Raw genomic sequence first — 24,551 nt, forward strand, 5'->3', positions numbered from 1 at the left:
GGGTCAAACAGTAATGGTAATTGTAACAGTAACGATAACAATAAATGTGACATTCATAATTATAAGTAAACGTGATTAAAAAACAATCTAACTGCATTTGCCATTCTAGGTCATTACAGTTAATCTATCAATAAAATTTCATTAAGATTACATCAATTTTCATCATGCAGATTGGTAAACGTAGCCTTAATTCAATAGTAAATGAGTAAGATATTACTCGAAATATTTAATAAAGAAAAAGAGATTTTCATATGGAAAATTATTTCAAATGGTAAAACTGTTGAAAATATTTCCAAGATATAGCAAAATTTTAGAACTATTAATGATAGATGTTGATAAACACTGATAAACTTCTATCAGTGCACTGATAGACACTGTTGATAGAAACTGATAGAAGTCTATCAGTGTATATCAGCATCTATCATGGATAGTTCTAAAATTTTGCTATATTTCGTAAATATTTTGATTCATTTTTCTATATTTAAAAACCACCATTTTCATATATATATATATATACCAAAAATCCAATTAGGAAAAGATGGAGTAATATATTTAATAAAGAAAAGAGATTTTTGACAAAAAAAATTCAATTAGGGACCATTAACTATTTTTGAAACAAAATAAATCATTATATTAAATGCAGTTCTCATCGTAAGGTATCTTTGGAAGGGCATATTGGTCAATTCGTCTCTGCCATTGCTCCACGAGCTCGCTCAGAAAACTGGAAAATCGATTCACACACTGCGATTTTCTCAATCCATCTTCCAACCGGATGGAGACGACGATGAAGCTGCCGCCGCCGGCGAAGTCTCATCAGGTTCATACATTCACCTCTTCACTCTATCCAAAGTCGGTGAACCAATCGCCGGAATTGGATCTTCAGCAGACGCCAACTTCACGCAAGGATTCTCGGCGGAGGATCCGAAACCTTTCGTTGATTAAGAGGAAACTGGCGCCGTCCGGCCGGAGGAGTCGGCCACAGACTCCGCTTCTGAAGTGGAAGGTCGAGGAGAGAGTCGATGGTGGAGGTGAAGAGGACCAGGACGAGAAGAAGTCGGAATCGGAGAACGGAGGAAAAGATCTCCGGCAGGCGAGTGGGGAAAGAGATGTGATCGTATCAGCAAGGAAACTCGCTGCTGGTTTTTGGCGGTTTCAGAAGCCGGAGGTTAGCGCTGATGGAGGAAGGAATGGTTTGAGACGCAAGCAGGAGCAGGGGATCGGTTTTCAGGTAAATGTTACTTTGGAAATCTCGTTTCGAATTGAATTTGGAGAAATTTGATGGAACTTGAATTGTTCTATTTGTATGATTTGCAATTGGTGAATATTAAGTGTGCAGTTTTCTCTTTACTTAGAATCATAATTTTGGAAACCGCTGCGTTGCTTGGGATTGGATATTTCGTTTCTGTTTCTGACATTGCTGTTAAGAATTGTGATTAGATGAGTTTTAGGAATTAAAATTTCGCTTTCATTTCTACAATTCGGTTCATTGCTGTGATCATTTATCATTCATCTTGCAGCCTGTTGCTGGCCATGTTCGGGTCCCAATTCTCCGTCATCACAATAACAACATATTTAGTAATGAAACAAGGGATCTGTTACAGGGCCAACCCTCGTCTGGTATGAGAAATGGTGTTCTGTGCAAGGTAATGACACTACCTTCAGTTCCTCTTTCATATATATATCTTTTTTCATGAAAATACTTGTTGGTATAAAATTTGAAGTGTTTTCTTCAATCCCCCTGCCATCAGCTTGAGCCGTTCTTTCAATTCTCCAACTCAGTTATGGAGGGAGCAACTAAGTGGGATCCTGTTGGCTCGAAAATTTCAGATGAAAGGGGCCATATTTACAACCAAAGAGAGCTTCTTGACCAGCAAGTGAGCCTGGTTTCTGTTATATCTTCCCTTGAAGCCGAACTAAAGCAGGCACGAGTGCGCATTTTGGAACTTGAAACTGAACGTCATGTATCGAAAAAGAAGCTTGAGAGCTTCTTGAGAAAGGTTGATGAGGAAAAGGCTGTATGGCGTATGCGGGAACATGAGAAAGTACGTGTATTTATAGAAAGCATCAGAACGGAGTTGAACCATGAAAGGAAAAATCGACGAAGAGTAGAGCATTTCAATTCAAAACTGGTTCGTGAGCTGGCTGATGCCAAGTCATTGGTGAAACAGCTGATGCAGGACTATGAAGAAGAAAGGAAGGAAAGAGTATTGATTGAACAAGTGTGTGAAGAGCTTGCTAAAGAAATTGGAGATGACAAAGCAGAAATAGAGGCGTCGAAGAGAGAATCTGCCAGACTTAGAGAGGAAGTGGAAGGAGAGAGAAAGATGTTGCAGTTGGCAGAAGTATGGCGTGAAGAACGCGTTCAAATGAAGCTGGTCGATGCCAAAGTAGCTGTAGAAGAGAAATACTCTCAGATGAATAGGCTTGTTGCAGATCTTGAAAATTTCCTAAGATTAAGGGGAGCAATCTCAGACATTAAGGAGATGAAAGAAGCTGTAATACTCGGAAAGACTGCTTCTGCAGTGGACATTCAAGACATAAAGCAGTTATCTTACCAACATCCTAAACCAGACGATATTTTCTCCATCTTTGAAGAAGTTAATTTTGATGAAAACCATGAGAGGGAGGTTAAGCCATATGGTTCTTACAGTCCAGCTACCGAAATCTCTAAAGTTGGAACAACGAGTCCTGAAGTAAACGTGGATGCGGCTAAACGAGTGGATGGCACTCTGATTGCGTCACATCCATGCATCAATCAGAATGGTGACATAGACGATGAGAGTGGATGGGAAACAGTGAGCCAAGTTGAGGATCAGGATTCGAGTTCTTCACCGGAAGGAAGCATGATACCACCTGCTAATAAGAATTGTGGAAAAAGTAGCAGCACCTCAGGCTCAGGTAGTGTAACAGACTGGGAAGAATACGGAGGAAATGGTGAAACAACAATCAACATCAGTGAAGTCTACTCAGAACTTGTAAAGAAATCAAAGAAAGTATCAAACTTAACAAAGAAGCTTTGGAAATCTGGCCATCATAATGGAGGAGACAGCAACAAGATGATACCAGTAAAGGAGTCTCATAGGATAATAACATCATCACCAGAAGCAGAATCAGGGAATGGTGGCTCTAGTCCAGATTTTATAGGTCAATGGAGTTCCTTCGACTTAAGCGACGCTCAAATAGCTCGACAGAGGAAAGTTCAGATAAATGTGAAGGAAAGCCAGAAGCTACAATTGCGGCATGTCCTTAAACAGAAGATATAGAGGCAGTGAGTGATAGCTTCTTGAGATTTGTGATCCAACCATCAAGCTGTAATGCTAATTTTACCTTTCTTGGCTGTCTATGGCTTTGCAACTGGGAACGGAAACAATGATTGAGAGCAAGCCTGGACTATTTTCCGCGGCTGTAAAGATCGATTTTCGTCAAGAAGGCATCGCAATGTTATATATGTACTGTACTGTAAGATTCAAACTAATGAGGCTTGGAAGATAATTTCCGAATTCTGCCTCTATTTTCTCCAGATGTATCGAATATTCGACTTATCAATGAAATAATAACCTTCCAAACATCCCTTAGGAGGACTCCCTTGAAGAGTAGGGCTTATATTTTGGAAAGTACAATAGTTTATAAATTTTATAAAAGAATATAATATGTTGGGATATATCACTGTTATCGACAAGCAAGAACAAAGGAAGAGAAGAAGCTCAGTCACTTGGGGAAAACAGCTAGAATGCAAAATGATTCTGCACCATATGTAAAGAGAGATCACAACATCTTATTCTGTGACAATTTAATCAATTACACAACACTCTAGTCAGTAAATGTTACACTTTCCCGGGTGATCAAGATTTTGAAATGGTAATATAACAATTCAACAAGCTGGAGGAGTCGATAAAGCGGAAACCGATCAGATCAACTATTTTGCCCAACATTCTTCATGTCACCTATACTCTTGAAAGTTGACATGGCCAGTGGCTTTTGCGTGTTCGACAGCCTCCTGAACATTTGATTCTTTAAATGAATTACAAGAGTTCGAAGAATTAATGAAGGAAGTTAATGAATTTGGACAAGGAATACCGCTTGGCCAATGACTCCAATTTGGCAAACCCCACAGCGCAGTGTGAAGTTGGCAGTGTCGGTGAATCTCCTTTTCCTGAAACGTGCAAGCGTGGTTAAGATATCTCAAGCTTACAGGATTAGTAGAATCAGATTTTAAGACCTTTGATTGAAAATTTCAACATGTTTTTCTTTGGATTTTTACAATGTTAGTGTAAAACACATAAGTTTCTTTCATCATATTACACATGATCCTTCCTACCTTTGTTGCTCTTTAACAAAATGAAGAGCTTGCTCTTCAATCGGCCCAATCGTCCTGTCCCTATTCACAGAAAATATGGTCTGATCAAATTCTTCTGGAGCTCCCTCATCCGGAGACATCTGCCAAAAACAAAAATGCACGAATCCAAGATAAGACAGTGTAGAAGAACATTAACAAGCAGAAAGAAATCATGAGACCTACCCGAGTTTTTACAGTGGCTGTTCACGCAAAAAAAAAAAAAAAAAAAAAGGTTAAAATACCGTTTCGGCCTATACTTTGAAGTTTGTTCGATTTTAGTTCCAGTATTTTCAATTGTCCAATTTTAGTCTCTATACTTTCAATCAATCTTAAATTTTGTCCCCCGAAGTTATTTTTTTATCAAAATTGGTTATAATAATTTTCATGTAAAGAAATACAATATGTGAATATGTTTTCAAAATTTATAATAAAATAACTAATAGATAACAAAAAACATTTTTTTGGACTGAATTTAAAATATATTAAAACTACCGAAACTAAAATTGAACAAACTTCAAAGAATAGAGATCAAAATGATATTTAAACCAAGAACAAATTATCAAAAATTATCAAAGGTCATCTTGCTGCGTTATGTAAGAAGTCAAAGATCTTCCATGATCAAAGAAACAAAAGGGAAACAAAATGGAAATCTACTAAACCTTGACCATGCACATTTGTAATTTATGTATTCTGGCCAATAAATAAAATACAGATAACCCTTGCACAACAATCTTATTGATACCCAATTTGCAAACAAACAGATCTCTCCATTCTCCACCCCCAAATAACAACAATTGAAAAGAAAAACCACACAGTAAACTTTGGATTATGCAAACCTAACAGGGCTTGAATCCCAGTCAATAAATGTTTTAAAACAAGTTGACAGGGTAGGTTTATTTCCATCCTACAATCATTTTACCAATGGATAACAATCAGCATAAAAATAATAGAATGTGAGGGAATCAGAAAATCATACAACTAAAGCATCATAGTGGAGTCCATCATATATCAGCAGAACCCTTTCTGAATACTTCTTCTCCTGTCAAAGAGAATGGATAATCCAGTGTCAGAAAGGTGAAAGGATTACTCTTGCAAGACAACAGGGTCGTAGGAATTGAAAATCCTAACCTGACCGTACAAATCACATCGTGTGGTCTGGATATCATATGCTGCTATTTCACGCCCATAATATTCAGATAGTATTGAAAGCTCGATTGCACCTGCATAAGAGATAACAAACTTAAAAAGAATAACAGATTACTTAACATAGCATATTTCCAGTGCCCAATCAGATGTATTGGTACTTTTAAATGCCAAAATTATTTCCTCTCAACTAAAATAGATTTGGCATCAGCTGCTGCATAATGGCACGCAGAATATTTTTTAAAATGTAATGCTGGAAACCCCCCAAAATGCTCCATATATTCCAGCTACACCTAAAGCTTCATATGTTTCAGTTGGTTTATAGTTTACTATTGGAAGAACAAACAATGAGACAAACATGCAAAGCAACATAGTCAAGAACTCCCTGAAGAAGTTCAACAAAACACCTAGCCCATCATCTAATGCTAGAAACAAGAAACAGCAGGGTAACTATATATTTTGATCTTGAAGTTATACTGGATTCCAACAAGAAAGCCTCATAAAAACCTTTCCATCAAGCAATGATAATATTGATACAAACCTCCCCACTTCTCTGGATCAAGAATCCAAGAACAATACTCCTCATTTGGCTTTCCAAGAAATGCTTCAGAATACCTTGTTGGATCACTAGCTACTGTTGCAGCTATAACCTTCAAGAGAATCAATTGTACCAAATGTTCAGAGCGAAGAATACAAATGTGATTTTGTACAAATGTGATTCTTTTCTTTTCTTTTTTTCCTCTCTCAATTCTAATTGTTAAGGTTGGATATATGACCTCTTTCAAATAATTTAGAATTTAAAAAGAACTCCTAAAGCAAGATGCATGATGAAAAGCAGAAAAATCTAGAGTAGTTCCAGTAATGATGAAATATTACAAATCAGAACCTGTCTTAGCTCAGTAGCCTTGTGTTTATCATGGTCCATGACATACCTGACACATTACACAAAAAGAAAAAAAATTGAGTGGAGTAGCACAAAAATGAACATGAGACATGGGCACATGACACAAGTATGGTGACAACTCACATTGCATTTTCTAGAAGACCAAACTATGAACATGGAAAGGACCCATTACAATTTATATTATCAAATGTAATTGTGTACTCATTACATTTCAGTGATTTCCATACTAAAAAAATATATTCAAACTTTGTATGATGATATTTGTATTCAAAATATATATGAAAAGAAAAGAGAGCGGAAAGGCATTTGGTATCAATGAGAAGTTGCAGAAAACACACATATATAATTCTAGAACATAATGATTTATGACTTAAGTTTACAAAGAAAAGAAAATCTTATATAGATATAAATATAAATATTAGCAGAAGATTTAAAGTTTTAAGCAGACAAGTTAAGCACACATACAACTAAAGGGGGAGACCCATATCTTTAGAAAGAACTAAAACATTATATGACAAGAAGTTGATTTTTTTTCCTTAACTTTTCCTCCTAATCTGCAGTTGGGTTTTTGGATAGGAAACAACTTCATTGAATAGGAGTTGGAAGGTTAAGGGTAAAAATTGATTCCCTCCTAACTTCAACCCTTTTCTCTTAATCTGCCTCTCTCATGTATGGACATGTCACAACTAAAATACAGCCATTTCATAGGCAATAGACAGCCTTATCTCCTAATCTTTACAAAAGAATAGGTAGGCAAGTAATTTGAAGTTTACCCAACAGCATTGAAGAGACAACTGTTGTCAGATGGAATAACCCTTCTAAGAATTGTACCCTCCATAGTATAAGTAAGTATTACCTGAAATCAATTCAATCAATGGGCTCTTTAATATCTGATACAAATGAACATATAAACTTCAAGTTCCATTCAAATAAATAAAATCACTAGCAGAATATAAACCAAGAACAAGATTACTAGTGAACCTCTCAATGCACAAGCTGATGCAAAAGCACAAACAGAAATACATCATCAAAAGCCAACTCCTAACAGCAAGCAAATATGTTCATATCTAAAGGAGTTTCAACAACATATATCAAGAAAGTCAAAATATAAGATGAACAAGGAGAGACAAACCAACTCAACCCAGAACCATACAGAAAAGAGACCTTCTAGGCTTCAAGGTATACATAAACTCAGACAAACTTAAAAACCCCTCGTCATAAATTACAAAACTAAATCAAACCCAGATTCACCAGAAGTATTATCTACCACAAATCACAAAGGGAATTGTAAAAACAAGATTGAAATTCACCAAACCACAAACCCAAGAACACAAATCCAAGAAAACCCCAGATCCAATTTTGTCTACAGAAGGAGAAGAGTTTTACCGGCAAAAAAAGTCGAAGACCCACAAAGAAGTTTATGGATAGATGAAAGAAAAGAATAAGATATGCTTTCTTTTTCCTTCTGAATGAAGGATAGAGTCGAATTGAATGAAGAAGACGTTTCAAACTTTCGGTTGTCGATCTTTATGAGCTTGTTAACGCCAAATTTTTTCTGGGTACTCCAAAATTACAAATGAAACTGCTCGCGCCGATTCGAAGCTGTCCCCACCACTGGCAATACGACGAGCTTTCTCAAAAAGTTACAACAAACTTTGAAAGAAGGTATGGAAATGAGATTCGAGCTCAATTTGGGAGTATTCTAAAGAGTGGATTCAATTCAAATCCAAAAGCATTCGAGTTTCTACTTTGTTTTGGATGACTTTCAATGTGATTTGATTTTTTTCATTGTTATTATTATTATTTTTTTTGTCAAATCTTATTGTAATTTTTCAAAGGTGAGAACTAATCCTATTGTTGAACTAAATAAATACGTGTGAAATTGATGCACCATTAATTAGTTTTCATATATCGATATTATGTAAAATTTATAATTTAAGTCAATTAAACTCTTAAATTTGGTAAGTTAATCAATTTAGACCATTCACTATAATTATCTTTGAAAACCATCTTTGCATTAATTCTCAAATATGTGTAAACTTATTTAAATATTGATTTAACAAAATGGACTATTAGAGTAAATGCTTGAACAATTTTCAAAGGAAATTATGTCTTGAGTCTTGGTTATGAATTTAGTCAATATAATTATAAATTTCACGCAATATTTTTCTGAATGGAATGTAATGAATAATGTAAATTGATATATTTATAAAAGTTTAAGGATTTAAATTAATACACTTATTAGTCCATGGTTTAAATTAAATGCCACTAAAATTTAGGAGTATAGATTGATATTTTCTTAAAAATTTTAAATTAAAAATATGAATTTTATATATTATTATAAAATCAATTCAACTATAATCACATGCATCATATTCACAATTAAGAGGTTAGATGTTTGAATTCTTCCTACATGTTATATGCCAGATTTAAAAGATCGATATTGATAGAAATATGGATGTCTCAATTTTATGAAAATGTCGAGAAAAATATTGATAAAATATCGATGTAGACAAATATTTTTAAAAAATTGTAAGATAAAAAGTGGAAAAAATGTAAATTTTATGTTTTTGAAACAAGTTAATATGGTTATTATTTATATTATATTTATGTTAGTAATATTTTGTTGTTTGTTTTTTTTTTTATGTTTAATAAAAAAATTTACAATATAATGAAAATGTTCAACCATACATTAGGTCAAGAGTATTAATAAAACCTTTAAAATAATAACCATAAGTAGTTTCTATTATTTAGCCTAATAATAATAATGAATAATGGAACTCCTTGGGCATTGTGAATAGCTCCTCTCGTTTTGTATGATTGATTTATTGTTAAATATTTTTTCTTCAAATATTATTTTAAAATGCCAATAATAATAATGACTTAAATATATTTTCTTTTTTTAAATATATATATAGAAAAAAAAAACAAAATTAATTTTACAATATAATGAGGTATGGTTTAAATACAACATTTTCTACAAATTGGGCAAGATCCATGCAAGTGTAGCCATTGGTCTATGCATCCCACATGAAAGAAATGATCACAATTTGGAAGTATCCTACCAAATTCTCCATCTTCCAATTCCTGAAAAAAGTGACCCCAAAAAAATATTAATATATAATTATATACAAAAAAAAAAATTAGAGATGTTTTCAAATATAAAAAAATGAACTAAAATATTTATAAGTATAGTAAAATTTCACTATCTACCTGCGATAGATTGTGATATTTTCAGCAATTTTATTATTTAAAATTATTTGCGATATTTTACTATTATTTATAAATATTTTTAGTAATTTTGTTATTTAAAATAGTTTTAAAAAAAATTATTGGCTTCGAAACTTCTACTTGTTTTTTTTTTCATATGATATTGTTTACTCGATGAAAGATATAAGAGATATTTTCTTATTTATTGAAGGAAAAAATAACTTTCTGATCTTAGATTTTGGGTCTAGTTTCTATTTGATCTCAAAGTTCAAGATGTTATACATATTTAATTCTTTAGTTTTGAGTTTGGTTTTAATTTAGTTTTTAAGTTCCAAAATGTTGCAATTTTATCATTGAGATTTGAGTTTTATTTTAATTTGACCATTAGATTTCAAGATTTTACACTTTTAATCTTGATTTTTTATTGACTATTCACTTTTAGTAGTTGCCGTTATTGTCTATTGATTTATTTAAAATAATTATGAAGTGAAAATTTAAATTTAATTTTAATAGTGTTGAAAAATAATTAAACTTAATTAGTTATTCAAAACTAATTAATAAATATTAATAGCGAAGACAAAATATGAGTATTTAGTAAAATTGAAGTTAAAATAGTAAATTTTGAAAATTAGGGACTAAATTGAATAAAAACTCAAATCTCAACGATGGAATTGTAACATATTGAAATTTATGAGCCTTGAAACCAAATTCAAAACTTAAAAAAAAAATAAATGTATAGCATTTTGAAACCTATAGATTAAATGAAAACTAAACTCAAAATCTAGGTATAAAAAAAATATTTTCTATAAAAAATACTCATCCACTCTTTGAAATTTCATGAATGTTTTCAAACTACATTTGGAAGGTAAATTATTTAGAATTTTAGATAGAAATCGAGACTTAAAGTACTGTACCAATAATCTAAAATAACGTGGTGATCCAATTTTTCGTCCTAGATTATCGTCACACCACTCAAGGTGCCCATTTTCATAGAAACATTTAAAAGGATTTTTACTCCAAAGGTGTTTGTTTGGAAAGGTTTATGAATGTTTATTGGGTAATATTGAAACATTTAGGCATTTTTGAAACAAAGATAAATTTAAAGAGTGAGAGAAAAACAATCAAGTAAAAAAAAAAGAAAAATTAAAAGTGAGATAACAATAAATTTTATATCCCAACTTTCTATGATTTATTTTTAGTAGGTAGGTGACTTTTTTTTCCCTTCTTTTCTAACCCAATATGTTTTTTTCATACATTTTCTAACCCAATAGAGTTAAATTCAAATTTGTTGTATTTAATGTTTCGATGTTGTACTCAATAGGTTCTAAATTTTTATATTTCTAACATGTACTTGAACAATAAATTGTGTCTAATAAGTTTTTAAAATTTAAAACTGTTTCACGAATTGAAGGACTACTATAAAAATTAAATTAGACACATATTCAAGTTGAAAGACCTATTAAATATAAATGTTAAAAATGTATGTGAGTATTTTTTTTTTTTTTTGTTCTTTTGTTTTTAAGTCTAACGACTTAGAACTTGATGAATCAAGCTCAAAATTTTAGGTTGTTAATTATTTGGTTTTTAAAAATTATAATTTTTTTCACAATGATCTTCATATTTTCTAGCCCAAATTTTTTTTCCAAAATGGATTGAATTGTGAAAATAGATAATAAATAAAGAAACTAAAAACTTGATTTCAAAAAATTCAAAACAAAATATAAACGGATAGAAATTTCATTTTAGTTTTTTTTTTTTATTATTATTTTTAAAAGTTGTGCTTATTTCCAAACGATTTTTTGCTATAGTTGTTGACATATTTTAAAGAAATGTTTAAATTTTCTAGTCAATTTCCAGATAAAAAAACAGACTTTGTATTTTTTTTCAAAAATATCCTTAAAATTTTAAAAGTTTCAAAAAATTTATGAATTTTTAAAAGTTCAAAAATACCCTTGACGTTAGTTTTGGATAAAAACCATTAGTGTTTTATTTAAAAAAACACTTCCGTGCTTTTATCAGTTTAAAAAATACTCTTAAACTTAAAAAAAAAATTAAAAAAATACCTTTATTATTAATATATGAACACAAATCACAAATCGTTCCTGATCGTTCCAACAGTTTCTTTGAACTTTCAAAATTTGCATTAATACTCTTAGTCTTACAAAAATATAATAATAAAAATGCTCCTACCATTAGTATAGCGATCAATTTATTTGAAGTCTTAAGTTCCAAAAGAATTGATTTAAAAATATATTATATAGATATCCTCTCTCTTTTTTTTCCTTTCCATATAGATACTCTTATTTTCCTCCCATTTTTTTCATTTCTTACACCAATTTTCTCATATATAAACAAAAACTTTAAGTATAAGCATAAAAATCCAAAAAATCTAAAAATTAAAATCTTATCTTAAATTTAGCTATTAACACACACTCAACTATTAACCTATAACCTTGTAAAAAATTTAAGTCCTAAGGTTCCCTTGGTGCTTCCTTATTCTCTTTCTTTTTGTTATAATTTATATTCCTTATTTGAAAAGATAATGTTTTTATGAGATAATACAAGGTCAAATAGTTAACAAGAAAGAGAGTAAGAGGCCGAGAAAAGAGAGAAAACAAAGAATTATCCGGTTATAAATTGGAAAATGGAAAATGGAAATGACAAGGTATTGTAGATAAACGCTAATAGCATTTTAATTATTATTTTTTTTAAGGTAAGGTTACTAATGCAACTTTTGAAAGTTTAGAGACATTTTTGCAACAAGATATGAATAGTTTTTGTTCATAAATCAATAGTAAGGGCATTTTTGAACTTTTCTTTAAGTTTAGAGGTATGTTTTAAACAAAACACTAATAATTTCCGTCCAAAACTAACGGTAAGGATATTTTAAACTTTTTTTTTGAAAGTTTAAGGATACTTTCGAAACTTTTAAAAGTTCAGAAATATTTTCGACACGAAATACAAAGCCCAAGGACATTTTTTATACTTTAGCCTTTTTTAAAAAAGCAACAAAATTGATAAAGATTTTGAAAACATTTTCAAAAGCAACAACAAAAGAAAGAAAGTCGTAGAAAAAAGTAGTGTTCATAAGTTTAATTTTTTTTAAAAAAAAATAAAAGACTAAAAATTAGATAGTTATCACACAAAATTTAATTAGTTATCGATCCGACCTTATTGACCAAATTTAACCCATAAAAAAAAAAGCAAAAAAATTTAAAAAAAATGAAGAATAATTTAATATACCACCTAGAAAACAAAAGAATACAACTAAATATAGTAGAAAAAGAGATTTTTTTTTTTCTTTTTAAATCACACACATATATACATATTTATTACCTCTAAGCAAATGGAACAAGAAATGGAGTAGTTCATCTTGCTATGATCATATTGACAAACAGGCAACATTCCAACACTCTCCATTGACATCCCTTCCACACAACTTTCTCCGGTGACGTCGACCAACTCCGATATCTCTCGACATATATACTCCGAGAAGTTGTTCGCCTGAAAATTTTTGTCTTTAAGAAAAATATTCACCAAAAAATATCTTCAAATCCGCCATTAAAGGCAGCATTCAAGCTTTTTCACTTACCCAGTTCATTAACCCCTTCCCATCCATCAACCTTTCCATTATTGCTTCCTGCCACCATAAAATTTGTACTCTTACAATCAGAGAGAAACGTCGATATTAAGGATTAATTGATATTCTTTTTTTAAAAAATATTTTGATATCCATCTTTGTAATTGTTGAAATAAAATTAAAAATCGATAAACGTTTAGTTCGCGAAAATTCAAATTGAATATTATGTATATATGAAAATTTCAAATTTAGTTTTTCAATTTTATATTTAATATATTACTTATTTTTTTTTAAAATGAATTGCCAAAATAACATATATGGTATCAACACAACGATTTTAGGGAGGTCGTTACACATTTTAAGAGCCTAAAATATGTTAGGTACAAAATTAAAGAAGACTTGTTACACTCTATAAAATTTAGGGTAATTACAATTGATAGTATTTTTAGGAATAATAACCAAGTGTATAATATCATTTTTAAAAAAATTGCAAATATAGATAAGTCTATCAGTGATAGACTTTTATCATAGACTCTTACCATACTAGTGATATGGTCTATTAACTATTTAAATTTGGCCATATTTACAATTTTTTTTATTGGGTCTAATGTCTATATTTGCAAATGTCCCTAAAATTTAACTAAATAAACACAAATTTAAATGTTTAAAGAATAAAAGTATATCTTTAACTTTAATTTTTTGTGGTTCTTTCTTTCAACCATGACATTTTTTTTTCTAACCTTTTGATATATATATTGAAAAGCCTACCCTTGATAATGTATATCTATGCCCAGATTCAGTGCAATTCAATATTTGAAGGACTGTGGCGGCGCCGGCAATAGCTCCTATGGCCGCGCCATGGCCTTTGAAAGCTCCGATGACCGTCCCCGCCGACGCACCAACTGCAAATGCGAGAGAAAAAAGAAATTATTCGATGAAGTCATCTTCTTCCCTATACCGCGTAATAACACGTATGATGATCAAACTATAAGTCGCAACAATGTTAAACCGTAATCTATGTCGTTATATTCTCTCAAATAATTCTTCGAGACGAGACATATACCTAGAGCAAGAAGAGATAAGAACAAAGCAAACCCGACCGTCTTTGAAGCTTCGACGAAGAACCGAAAAGCTTTATCGAAAACTTGCTGCTCCTTAAACTCAATAACCAACAACCTGAACTTGGTAAGCTTAGAACAAGAAATGAAAGACATGCCAAAAAGCTTGAAGAATTCCATTGAAGTTTAAAAAACACAAAGGTCTCACTTGGATATTTAAAGGGCATTATTGAGAAAGAAGAAGATGGTAGGGCCAAGTTCTATGGCTTATACAATGCATCAACTTACATTGGATAATAAATGGGATGAAAGTTTCTTAGAGGATAAAATCTATACATATGGGAAGAGTTGGCAATGTTTCTTAGCTGCCCTTTCTCTTTCTTTCTCTCTCTCTCTCTATAATAGATTTGACTTTTGAATATTTGTACCAAAAAATTAAATTAAATTAACCTTTTGCACATTTATAATGGATTTTGCCAATTGGGGATGTTGTTTTTTTTATGTCATCAATTTTTAAGATTTGTACAAGATCAAGTAATTAATAAGTATTATAATGGGAGTTTTTCATTCGGTAACTATTTTATTTTTCGTTTTTGAAAAATGTAGGCTTAGTTTAACTAATCTATTTGATTTTTGGTTTTTGGATGTTGAAATTAGTATTTGTTTGTCTCGTAATTTTTATACTTTTCTTATGTAAATGTTTGAATTCTTAGATAATTTCAAAATTTGAAAATAAGTTTTTAAAAACTCCTGTTTTTAGTTCTCAAGGTTGGTTTAAACAGAGAAATCAATGGATGGAGGTGATGTTTATAAGCCCTAATTTTTAAAAACCAAATGACTACCGAACAAGTCTGTACTTATTTTACACAATTTTCTAATCATGGTTTTGTATTTTCTATTAAACATTTGAATTCTTATTCAAATTTCAAAAATAAAAACAAAGTTTTTAAAAATTATTGTTCAATTTTCAAATTTTGATTTGGATTTTGAAAAGACTCTCAAAATATAGACAACAAAATATAGAAATCAATCGATGAAAGGAGGGTTTATATGCTCAATTTTCAAAAATAGAAATAAAAAAAACTAAGATCCTATTTGGTAACTATTTAGATTTGGTTTTTAAAATTTTTGAAAATTAAGCCTATAAACACTCATTTCACTTCTTAATTTCTTGCTCTTCTGTCTACCAATGTTTTAGAAAAAAACCAAACCAAGTTTTGATTTTTTTAAAAAATTTGTTTTTACTTATAGAATTTAGCTAATAATTCAACTCTTCTACGTAGAAAAGATGAAAATTATAGTAAGAAATTGAGAAAAAATGACTTAATTTTAGAAAAACGAAAATCAAATGATTAATAACCGGAGTTGAATAATTACTAACCACGCCTCAACGATCAAATTAATTTCAACCCTCAAAGTTAATATATATTATAACCACTTAAAAAAATCATTAGGCTGTGTGAGGAGAATGCTTCTTCATCGCATATGTGGGAAAAATCATGGATTTAATTTCCCACTTCGATAATTTTGGGCTTTTATTATTTTTTTTTCTTAACTATGAATATAATTAAAATATTATTTATGGTATGGTCCATATTTCCCTTTTGCCTTTAGTTTTGAGGGTTTGTGATCGTGTAAAATATAAAGCTAACTAAACGAATAACTAAGACATCGTTTGATAACCATTTTGTTTATTTGTTAAAAAAATAACTTTTAAAAAGTTGTTTTTGTTTTGAAATTTAGTTAAGAATTCAATCATTGTAGTTAATAAATATGCAAACTAGTGTAGAAATGTAGATGAAATAGATTTAATTTTAAAAAACAAAATAGTTAATAAACGAAGCCTGAATCTAAATGATTTTTGAAAAAGGAAAAAAAAAAAAACAAAAAAACAAAAAAACAACCATCTTCTTTTTCAAAAAATAGCAAATTGGTGATTTGGTGCACCAATCGTTTCTTTTAAATGAGTGATAAGAAAACAAACTATATATATATATATATATAGAACATAAATCTAAGAAATTGGGTTAAAAAGACAAATCTATAATTAAATGGACCATTTAAAACAAACCCAATTCTAAGTCTCATAAATATAAAACAACCCATCCATAATAAAGGGATAGTATCTGGAAAAAAAAACTCAAATAAAATCACTCAAACAAAAATCAAGTTAAAAAAATCACTTGAAAAAACAATATACGTTGAGCTAAATCACAATATTGATTATAATTTTAGATAATCAAATTCATTCTTTTCGACAATAAGTAGAGGGGAGGATTCAAACTTTTAACTTCTTAATTCAAATTAATAAATTGATTTATGCTTGGATACCAAATTTATATTAATATCCTTTATATATATATACAATTGAGTGTAGGAAAATTCGAACTATAAACCTCGTGATTTCTAATATATTCGTATTCTAATTGAACTATAATCGATTTGGTCTATTCATCCCCTATATGATAATTAGTGAAGATTCATGAATATAGCAAATTAAATAAGGGTGTAATTATAGCATGACAATTGTCTATCATTTCAATTCATTACCATAATACACAAAAACGATATTTTTATACTTTGTTCACTTTAACGTAATTAAAATTAAAAAGTACAAAAATTATATCACACACTTCATTGACTTATGGTGATATATAATTTCTTCCTATATTTTTTAGGATAAAAAGAGAGATCGGACCTCTGACATCGAAACTGATATTACATTATTCATGTCAATTGAACTTTGATTATCATCTCTTCCTATTTTCATTGCTATAATTTCTACTTAATAAAAAGTCATCTCAACAACATTATTTTTACTTTTAATCACTTTTTTGTACATCAAATGTGAAGTTTGAAGATTTAAACAGATTTAAATAGGCTATTTCATTTTCTAAACTATCATTTTTCAATATGTATCTTTGTAGATTCTTAAAAAAATATTGGTAGAAGCAATTAATCACTAATTAATGTAGTTAAATGCAATTAAATTGATGACACTAATTTATGTGAATTTTCCAATTTTATATATATTTTTTTTTGTTACCATTGGTTAAGATATATATTATGAATAAACTCAATTTTGAGAATGTGTTATAATGAACCTTGAGCAATTTATTGTCACATTAATTTATAAAATGTGTCAACAAATTAAACAATTTGTGTTGCTATACCTAATTGTACAAAATTTTTATATTGTGTTGAAGTTCTAACTTTGATAAATAATACAAAAGTTCTTGTTATAAACTCATATTATTATTATTATTTTTAAACTAAAGTATGTTTAATATACTAATAGTAAAATAACGTAAAACACATTCATAAAATTATTAATAATATAGTTGAGATTCATCCTAATAGTTAGTTCATAATAATAAAAAAAAAGGTTAAAAATTATTTTTAATCTCTAAACTTTCATAGAAGTAATAATTTAGTCTAAATTTAGCTTTGTAATGATTTAGTTTTTGTGGTTTCAATTTAAACATAGCATTGTCAAGTTTTAATGAGATTTCTTGAGTAATAAATCAATAAACTAATTAGAAATTCAATATTTTTATAAATTACAACGTTTAGATCGTAAAATAATAAAAATTACATCTAAATTTTGATGAATTCTTTTACGTTTGAGACTAAATTGTTACAAATTTTAAAGTATAAGAACTAAATTATTACAGTACATGGATAAATCGTTACAAACCAAAGTTCAATGACTAAATTATTAGTGTTATAAAAATTTAGGTGCTAAATTTTTTTTTAACCTTTAATTTATTACCAAATACATATGTAAAAAAATATATATATTAATCCAAAAAAAAAAAGAAAAAAGAAATGGGATATTAATATATGAAAAGTAGAAGAGAATGTGACAGGTAAAGTTAGGCCAATTGGAAGAGAGAGTGTTAAATTCAATAAGTTTTCTGAATGGTCAGTGAAGAAGAAGGGCAGTACAGACATTAATGAAATCCCCCAGAAAGTAGATAAAAACATTTTCAGTCAATGGTTTTTCTTAAAACCAAAAACAACCATTCCTCCAAGCTTCTGGTTTTTCTTCAACAATAAACAGATATTTTGTTTTCTTGTTTTTAAACAGATTGATATTCTTAAAAACAAAACAGCCAAAACTCACTTTCATTTAGCCGTTACAATATTTTCAATTTTCTAACAATTTAGTCTTTATTATAGAAATTGATGTCAAGATTTAATGAGATTTCTTAAATAGATTAACCGATAAAAACTAATTAGATACTTATTATTTTCGATAAATAATAAAAATTTTGATATCTACTTTCGATATATGTCTTTTTTTCTTTTTTCTTTTTTTTTTCCTTTTTTGTCTTCAATGTTAGGGATTAAATTGTCACAAATTTGAAAGTATATTGACTAAATTATTACCTACTAAAATAAAGAGATTAAATTATTACAAAATTGAAAAGTAAAAAGGAGTAAATTGCTACAAACCAAAACCTCAGACAAAAAAATATATTTTTTAACAATTGGGAATTAAACTGTGTGCAGATGAGAAGAAACAATAGTGGTTTTTGGTCTGAGCTGTGGGCTGTGTATTTAAATGTATAATTCTAGGGGTTTCCAAATTGTTGCATTTATTGACAAAAAAAACTTCAACTTGCTAATGCTATACCCTACTTGTTTTAAACATGATATATATATATATGTATATATATATATAAAACTTGTGAAGATCTTTTGGAGATCTCAAATTTGATTGTCTTGCATATAATTTTTCTTTTATGACTATATATATAATTAAGGATGAAAAACTGATATATTTATAAATCGAAGGGTTTAATATCAATATTAAATATTTATTGATATCTCCAACATCTTTCATAAATTTTCATAAAACATAAAAAAATTTCATTTATTTAGTCCAAATTCTTAATAACAATATTCATATTGGTTTAAGAGTAAAGACAACTAAGGTGCAATTGGTTTAACTTTTCAAGGGTTTAATTTTGAAAAAAAGTAATTTTAGAAAAATTAAAGTCTTTGGCAACTACTCAAAATAGATTTTGAAATAATTTCAAAGTGTATTTTAAATCATTTTTATCAAAAGAGTTTAAATAAAAACGATTTTTTTCGCTAATCATTAATTCTAAATAGACTCTTAGTTATTAATCTAAATAAATTTTGTGACTTACAAAAAAATATCTGTAGATTTCGATATACCCATAAAATTGAAATCTCGATATCAATATCAATATTGATATTTTAATCCTTGCATATATTTATATAGTTGTTGTCTAATCAAATCTTTTAGGGTCAAATTAAAATTTGTTAGTTTCTAAACTTTTAGTTTGGATTTTATATACTACTATTTTTTTTTGTGATTTTGGATATGTAATTTCAATGAGTAAATATAAGGTATTTCCAACCATAAATGTGTATAGGGTTTGGTATACTAGCTAGTTTAATAATGTTTCATTCATATATATATTAGGTATGGTCTAAACTCCCAAACTGAATATAGTTCAATTGAAATTTGTGCGTGTAGAAACCACGAGTTTTATGGTTTAAATCTCCCTACCCCAATTATACTCAAATAAATAAATAAATAAATAAATAAATAAAAGTATGATCTAAACTTAATGTTTGGTACAATTTTTTTTTTTCATCTTTGGGAGTCATTAACAAGTCCTAGTAGAACGCTTAACCAATACAAACTTGTCAATACAAGCTTATAACTCAATTGGTTAAAAGATATATATCCTCAATTATGAGAAGAGGTTCGAGTTCTCCATCGAAGTGTCGTTGAATTAGAAAAGAAACGATAAGGTTACAAACAAATAATAGAGATATTTTTAATGAACTTTGTGTGTGGTAATTTAGCCTTTACAATAATGTGAATAATTGACATAAATAAATATTCAACAAGAAGCTGTTCTTTCAAAAATAAATAAATAAATAAGAAAAGAAAAAGAAAAAGAAAAAAAGTTTGATCAACTAAAAGAACATATTGAAAAATTTGTCATTTCTTATGACAAAGCAGGCAAAAATCAGTTTAATGATTTTCTCTAGTTGAAATCTAATTGTAAAGTTCCATAAATAACTATACATTGAATATGGTTGTTGATGTGTGCTTTTTGATGTCTTTTGAGAACAAGTATTTTTAAGTGAGATGAATAAGCACTATCAAGAGAAAATTAGTTAAATACTTTTCTAACACACAAAAGAAAAAAGAAAAAAAAAACCCCACAAAAGTAATTTTGATCTATTTATAAAAATTTGTTTAAATTTTCCTTAAAACAAATTTTCTTTGAAGAAAATACCCCCACACACACAAGGTAATGTAATTTAACATCGATATCAACAAAAATGTCGAAATCTCAGTTTTACTAAAATGTGGATGTAATAAACAATTCTAAAAACAAAACATTCGAATAAATTATTTAAATTAATAAATAAACAATTTATATTTTCTTAAACAAATTTAAATATTTATTATTTATATTATATTTGCATTAATGACATCTCATTATTTATATTTCATGAACTTTTATACGATATAATAAAAATGTTTATACACTTTTCATATCGATGTCGAATTCATTGAAAGGTCAATTCGTCGACGAAAAATTAACGTTATTGATCCTAACAATTTTAATCAAACATTACCATTTTTTTTTGGAAAATTATATTTTTATGACAATTGTGGGGCGGAAAGATCAAAATTTTAAGTTTGAGATCATGGTATATACTTGACGTCAATTGAGGTTATGTTCATCTTGGCTTTTTGAAAAATATTTGTAGTCATTCGTATTATTAACACTACACAAAATTGGTGTTTATATTCTAAAAAATATGTAGGACAGGGACCGATCACATAGAGAGAGAGAGATCAAATAATTGTAGTACTATCATACAAACACGCTTGCTTGAAGCAATAGGATTAATTAATGTGTATTCTAAAAGAAAAAAAAAACACTTAATTGATGTATGTTTAGCAAATTATTTATATACTTTTTAGGATTAAAAAATGTTTCTTTTTCTTTTCTACATTTGAAGTGTAAACGCCTAAGAGGTTGGATTTGCAAAAAGAAGAGGTCCTTCTAGATTATGCAAACACCAACAACTAAAATTAACGATGGATTCTAACTAAGAGCTTAGTTAGAAGAATGAATAGCTCTTAGATCAGATTTAGAATGCATGGTGAGCATTCTTAGATCCTAAGATAATTCTCTTTAAAATTCATTTGATCAAGACTAATCTAATTAATTAGTTTAATCATCTAACCTAAAGTAAGATTTAAAAAAAAAGCCAAAGGGGTTGAAGAAACACAAAGTTTGGATATTTTCAATTGGAACATTTAAGAGCATCATAAACCATTTTAAAGGCTAAATGGATGTTCAAATGTCCAAGAACTCGAAAGTCATTCAAAAACAAATAAATGGAAGTTTGAGAAAATAAGATCTAGCAATTTGAAACTCAACTACACATCAATTGAGAGCCAAAATACAAAATTGAAAATATATATTTGCTTTAAATATTTTTAAATATCTTCTTTAGAAGGTGTCAAGATTGTCAACATGTTTAATTTGACAAGGTTTAACATCACAAATGTCAAATACAAATGTAGAAGAGTTGCTGTGTTGTGGAGGAACCACTGCCTGAAAGCAACTACGGGCTGACTTTGGTGCCAATCGCTATGCCGGTTGCTCCCCAAGGTTAACACAACATTCAATTTCAAGCGTGCACTCGCTGGAAGATGGATTAGAATTGAGGAAAAATAATGTTCAAAATAGATGAAAGAAGATGAGAAAGCCCAGTATGGAAAACGATTTTGAAAAACGATATATTATTACAAATGGGTGTATGGAGTTATGAAGAAGAAGCATATGAAGCATATGAAATGCCAAGGGTTGAAGGAGAAGAGAAACAAAAATAAAAAGAAGAAAAACAGTCACATTATAATGAAACTGAAACTCATTTAATATTAAAACATTTAATTTTTAGGTTAAAAATTAAATAGATGAGTAACAAAAAGTTATTTCTTTTTCGCGCAAGAACGGTTACCTGAACCCGCCTTCCGATCGAATGGACGACAATGGCACGCGCATGTGGTGAAAGGGTTATACTTCCACCACCACCACACTTTGAAGTTACCTCTAGCATGCCTTAGTATTTATACCTTATAGGCATTTCTCCAATGTGGGACAATATTCTCCAGTTTCGTTTAATTTTTGCTATGGACCTAAGCCCAAGAGTCATTTTCAACAATTCCCCACAAATGACTGTTATAGCAAAATTAAAATAAAACAGATTATTTGAAGAAACCATTCTAAGTAAAGATATGAGACCAAACTTAAATATCAATATCTAATTATTTGAATTGATGTATAGTGAAGCGGGGCAACAAATTCATTAGAAAATGTGAGTTACCTCTTGAACTTTTAATAACATTGGTTGAGACCCCCACAACACGTTTTACTCCAAGTATTTATCCTTGATTCCGCAATATAGAGTGTGCTAATTAAAACCATTCACATAAACCTCGGGTCATCGTGTAAGCACTAGAAAGAGACCCATAAACTCTTTCATAAAAGGCGACAACAACTTCACTATCACGTCAAATACTTCATCAAGTCTGTTAGAGACAAACCACTTAAGTTGAGCTATGAAGACTTCTTCATCTAGTCTGTGCTAGGACCAACTTCATCAAGTCTGTCAAAGGCAAACTACTCAAATACTGAGCTATGAGAATTTCATCATTATCCATCAAATCCATATCAGGACCACCCAAAGAAAGAGCTATGGATCATTTAAAGGTTTTAGTTTTATCCATCAAGTTCGTACTAGGGCCACCCAAGTAAAGGGCTATGGATTGTTAAGTCCATTGCAATAGACCTCCCAGAAAAAGGGTATGGAACATCAAGTCTATCGCAATAGACCACCCAGATAAAGAGCTATGGATCACTATAGGGTTTAAGCCCCATGTTCATTGATGATTTTAAAGTTATTTTCTTTGTTAGCCCTTTAATTAGAGGGTCAGCCAGATTCCTTTCAGATCTCACTAATCCCAAAGACATAACTCCTCCTTTTAATAACTGTTTCACAACTCCATGTTTGAGATGAATATGCCTCATTTTGCCATTATATACACTATTCTCGGCAATTCCTATAGCAGCTTGTGAATCACAATGCAATGAGACTGGTACTGATGCCTCTCACAATGGTACATCTCTTAGTAGACTTCTAAGCCACTCAACCTCTTGTCCAGCTAACTATAAAGCAATAAATTCAGATTCCGTAGTGGATCTAGCTATGCACGTCTGTTTTACAGACATCCACGATATGACTCCTCTTCCAAGTAAGAATACATATCCACTAGTAGAATTGACCTCGTCATTATTTGTTACCCAATTTGCATCACAATAACCTTCTAACTCAATAAAGAATTTATTTAAATGCAAACAATAGTCTATTGTGCCCTTAAGATATCTCAACAAACGAAAAAGATAACCTCAATGATTTTTAGCAGGATTATGTGTATATCTACTCAATCTACTCACAATATATGCAATATCAAGTTTGGTATAGTTCATTAGAAACACAACACTACCTATGATCTTTGCATATTCAATTTGAGACACACTTTCTCCTTTATTTTTCTTAAGACTTATACTAGCATCATAAGGTGTTCTTACAGGAGGATCATCAAAGCAGTCAAATTTCTTTAATTAATTTTTCAATATAGTATGATTGACACAGAGGAAAACCATTTTCAGTTTTAAGTATTATGTTAGCTTCCCTTAGATCTTTCATTTCAAAATGCGATGATAATAACAACTTGTTATTATTTATTATCTCTATGTTTGTTCCAAAGATGAACATGTCATCAACATACAAGTATACAATCACTCACCCTGCTCCAAATTTTTTTTAATGAACACATGTGTCAGAGGAATTCACCTTGAACCCATTTTTTATTAAAGTATTATTGATTTTTTTTTTGTACCATTATTTGGGAGCTTGCTTAAGACCATAAAAGAATTTTTTAAGTTTACATACTTTATTTTCCTGACCGGCAATTGTAAAGTCTTCAGGCTGTATCATATAAATTTCTTCTTCTAGATCACCATTAAGAAAAGTTGTTTTTACATCCATTTGGTGAATGAGAAGTCTATGGATGGCAGCTAGTGCAATCAATGTTCTAATTGTAGCTATTTTTGTTACAGGAAAATAAGTGTCAAAGTGGTCAATACCTTGTTTTTGTGTACACCCTACTACTACTATCCTAGCCTTGTATCTTTCAATCAAACCATCTGGTTTTATTTTCTTCTTGAAAATCCATTTGTACTTAAT

At 29.6% G+C, this 24,551-nt stretch overlaps 3 protein-coding genes across 5 annotated transcripts; 1 reads left to right on the forward strand and 2 right to left on the reverse strand.

The window, feature by feature from the left end:
• The first annotated feature begins 660 nt into the window (after positions 1-660).
• On the forward strand, positions 661-3,568 carry LOC120085688. Its single transcript, XM_039041828.1, has 3 exons — positions 661-1,228; positions 1,518-1,643; positions 1,749-3,568. The coding sequence occupies exons 1-3, from the start codon at positions 773-775 to the stop codon at positions 3,261-3,263; spliced, it is 2,097 nt and encodes a 698-aa protein (XP_038897756.1). The 5' UTR covers positions 661-772; the 3' UTR covers positions 3,264-3,568.
• Positions 3,569-3,712: 144 nt separating this feature from the next.
• LOC120085689 (OVARIAN TUMOR DOMAIN-containing deubiquitinating enzyme 2) lies at positions 3,713-8,110 on the reverse strand. Of its 3 annotated transcripts, none has more exons than XM_039041830.1 (9): positions 7,770-8,110; positions 7,157-7,239; positions 6,366-6,411; positions 6,021-6,129; positions 5,465-5,556; positions 5,313-5,375; positions 4,319-4,437; positions 4,078-4,153; positions 3,713-3,997 (listed from the first exon to the last, which is right to left on the reverse strand). In XM_039041830.1, the coding sequence occupies exons 2-9, from the start codon at positions 7,219-7,221 to the stop codon at positions 3,941-3,943; spliced, it is 627 nt and encodes a 208-aa protein (XP_038897758.1). In that variant the 5' UTR covers positions 7,222-7,239; positions 7,770-8,110; the 3' UTR covers positions 3,713-3,940. The 3 variants fall into 3 exon arrangements, with proteins under 3 accessions (XP_038897758.1, XP_038897760.1, XP_038897759.1); XM_039041832.1 differs by lacking the exon at positions 7,770-8,110 and adding an exon at positions 7,706-7,742; XM_039041831.1 differs by lacking the exon at positions 7,770-8,110 and adding an exon at positions 7,694-7,726.
• Positions 8,111-9,256: 1,146 nt separating this feature from the next.
• On the reverse strand, positions 9,257-14,510 carry LOC120085514 (NEP1-interacting protein-like 2). Its single transcript, XM_039041526.1, has 5 exons — positions 14,237-14,510; positions 13,942-14,075; positions 13,186-13,233; positions 12,930-13,097; positions 9,257-9,470 (listed from the first exon to the last, which is right to left on the reverse strand). Exons 1-5 carry the CDS (start codon positions 14,409-14,411, stop codon positions 9,345-9,347), a joined length of 651 nt encoding a protein of 216 aa, XP_038897454.1. The 5' UTR covers positions 14,412-14,510; the 3' UTR covers positions 9,257-9,344.
• Positions 14,511-24,551: the final 10,041 nt, after the last annotated feature.

This window comes from Benincasa hispida, chromosome 9, assembly GCF_009727055.1.
Source record: "Benincasa hispida cultivar B227 chromosome 9, ASM972705v1, whole genome shotgun sequence".
NCBI lineage: Eukaryota > Viridiplantae > Streptophyta > Magnoliopsida > Cucurbitales > Cucurbitaceae > Benincasa > Benincasa hispida.

Bases quoted from the DNA above. Each gene is read 5' to 3' on its own strand.
- LOC120085688 (XM_039041828.1), top strand. From the start codon at position 773: ATGGAGACGACGATGAAGCTGCCGCCGCCGGCGAAGTCTCATCAGGTT. The intron at 1,229-1,517 runs GTAAATGTTACT...TTCATCTTGCAG, and splicing joins AGCAGGGGATCGGTTTTCAG to CCTGTTGCTGGCCATGTTCG. The intron at 1,644-1,748 runs GTAATGACACTA...CCCTGCCATCAG, and splicing joins GAAATGGTGTTCTGTGCAAG to CTTGAGCCGTTCTTTCAATT.
- LOC120085689 (XM_039041830.1), bottom strand. From the start codon at position 7,221: ATGGAGGGTACAATTCTTAGAAGGGTTATTCCATCTGACAACAGTTGT. The intron at 6,412-7,156 runs GTAAACTTCAAA...GTAATGTGTCAG, and splicing joins TGTCTCTTCAATGCTGTTGG to GTATGTCATGGACCATGATA. The intron at 5,376-5,464 runs GTTAGGATTTTC...TCTCTTTGACAG, and splicing joins GATGTGATTTGTACGGTCAG to GAGAAGAAGTATTCAGAAAG.
- LOC120085514 (XM_039041526.1), bottom strand. From the start codon at position 14,411: ATGGAATTCTTCAAGCTTTTTGGCATGTCTTTCATTTCTTGTTCTAAG. The intron at 13,234-13,941 runs GTAGGCTTTTCA...TTATGGTGGCAG, and splicing joins ATAGATATACATTATCAAGG to GAAGCAATAATGGAAAGGTT. The intron at 13,098-13,185 runs GTAAGTGAAAAA...AAAAATTTTCAG, and splicing joins GGAAGGGGTTAATGAACTGG to GCGAACAACTTCTCGGAGTA.